The 363-nt window shown below is 67.5% G+C and overlaps 1 protein-coding gene across 1 annotated transcript in view; it reads left to right on the top strand.

Moving 5' to 3' along the window:
• The window catches only part of CLCN2 (chloride voltage-gated channel 2), a 13,487-nt gene that overhangs the window by 10,717 nt on the left and 2,407 nt on the right, over positions 1-363 (top strand). The window contains exons 15-16 of the mRNA XM_035890028.1: positions 9-82; positions 180-313. Of these exons, the coding sequence (XP_035745921.1) occupies positions 9-82; positions 180-313 (208 nt within the window). The remainder of the gene's footprint in view (positions 1-8; positions 83-179; positions 314-363) is intronic.

The following is a 363-nucleotide window of genomic DNA, read 5'->3' as shown; positions in this document are numbered from 1 at the left end:
GCCTCCAGCCCTCCCTCTACGACAGCATCATCCGCATCAAGAAGCTGCCCTACCTCCCCGAGCTGGGCTGGGGCCACCACGAGTGAGTGTGTGTCCCCTGCCCTGTCCCCAAGCCCCTCACCAAGCACACGGGGAGGGAGCGGCATCGCCCTGAGGCCACCGTTACCCACCCCGGGCAGGAAATACAACATGCAGGTGGAGGACATCATGGTGCGGGACATCCGCTACGTCACCCTCAACTGCAAGTACCGGGACCTGCAGCACGTCCTGCACAGCACCAAGCTGAAGAGCCTGCCGCTGGTGGAGTCCGCCGGTGAGACACGGGCGGGGGGGCTGCGCCGGCACCCGCCCCGGCCACAGGGG

This window comes from Egretta garzetta, unplaced genomic scaffold (assembly GCF_000687185.1).
Source record: "Egretta garzetta isolate BGI_Z169 unplaced genomic scaffold, ASM68718v1 scaffold172, whole genome shotgun sequence".
NCBI classification, from domain to species: Eukaryota; Metazoa; Chordata; class Aves; order Pelecaniformes; family Ardeidae; genus Egretta; species Egretta garzetta.
Note: the sequence above shows the minus strand (reverse complement) of the source record. Positions and strands in the feature narration are given on the sequence as shown.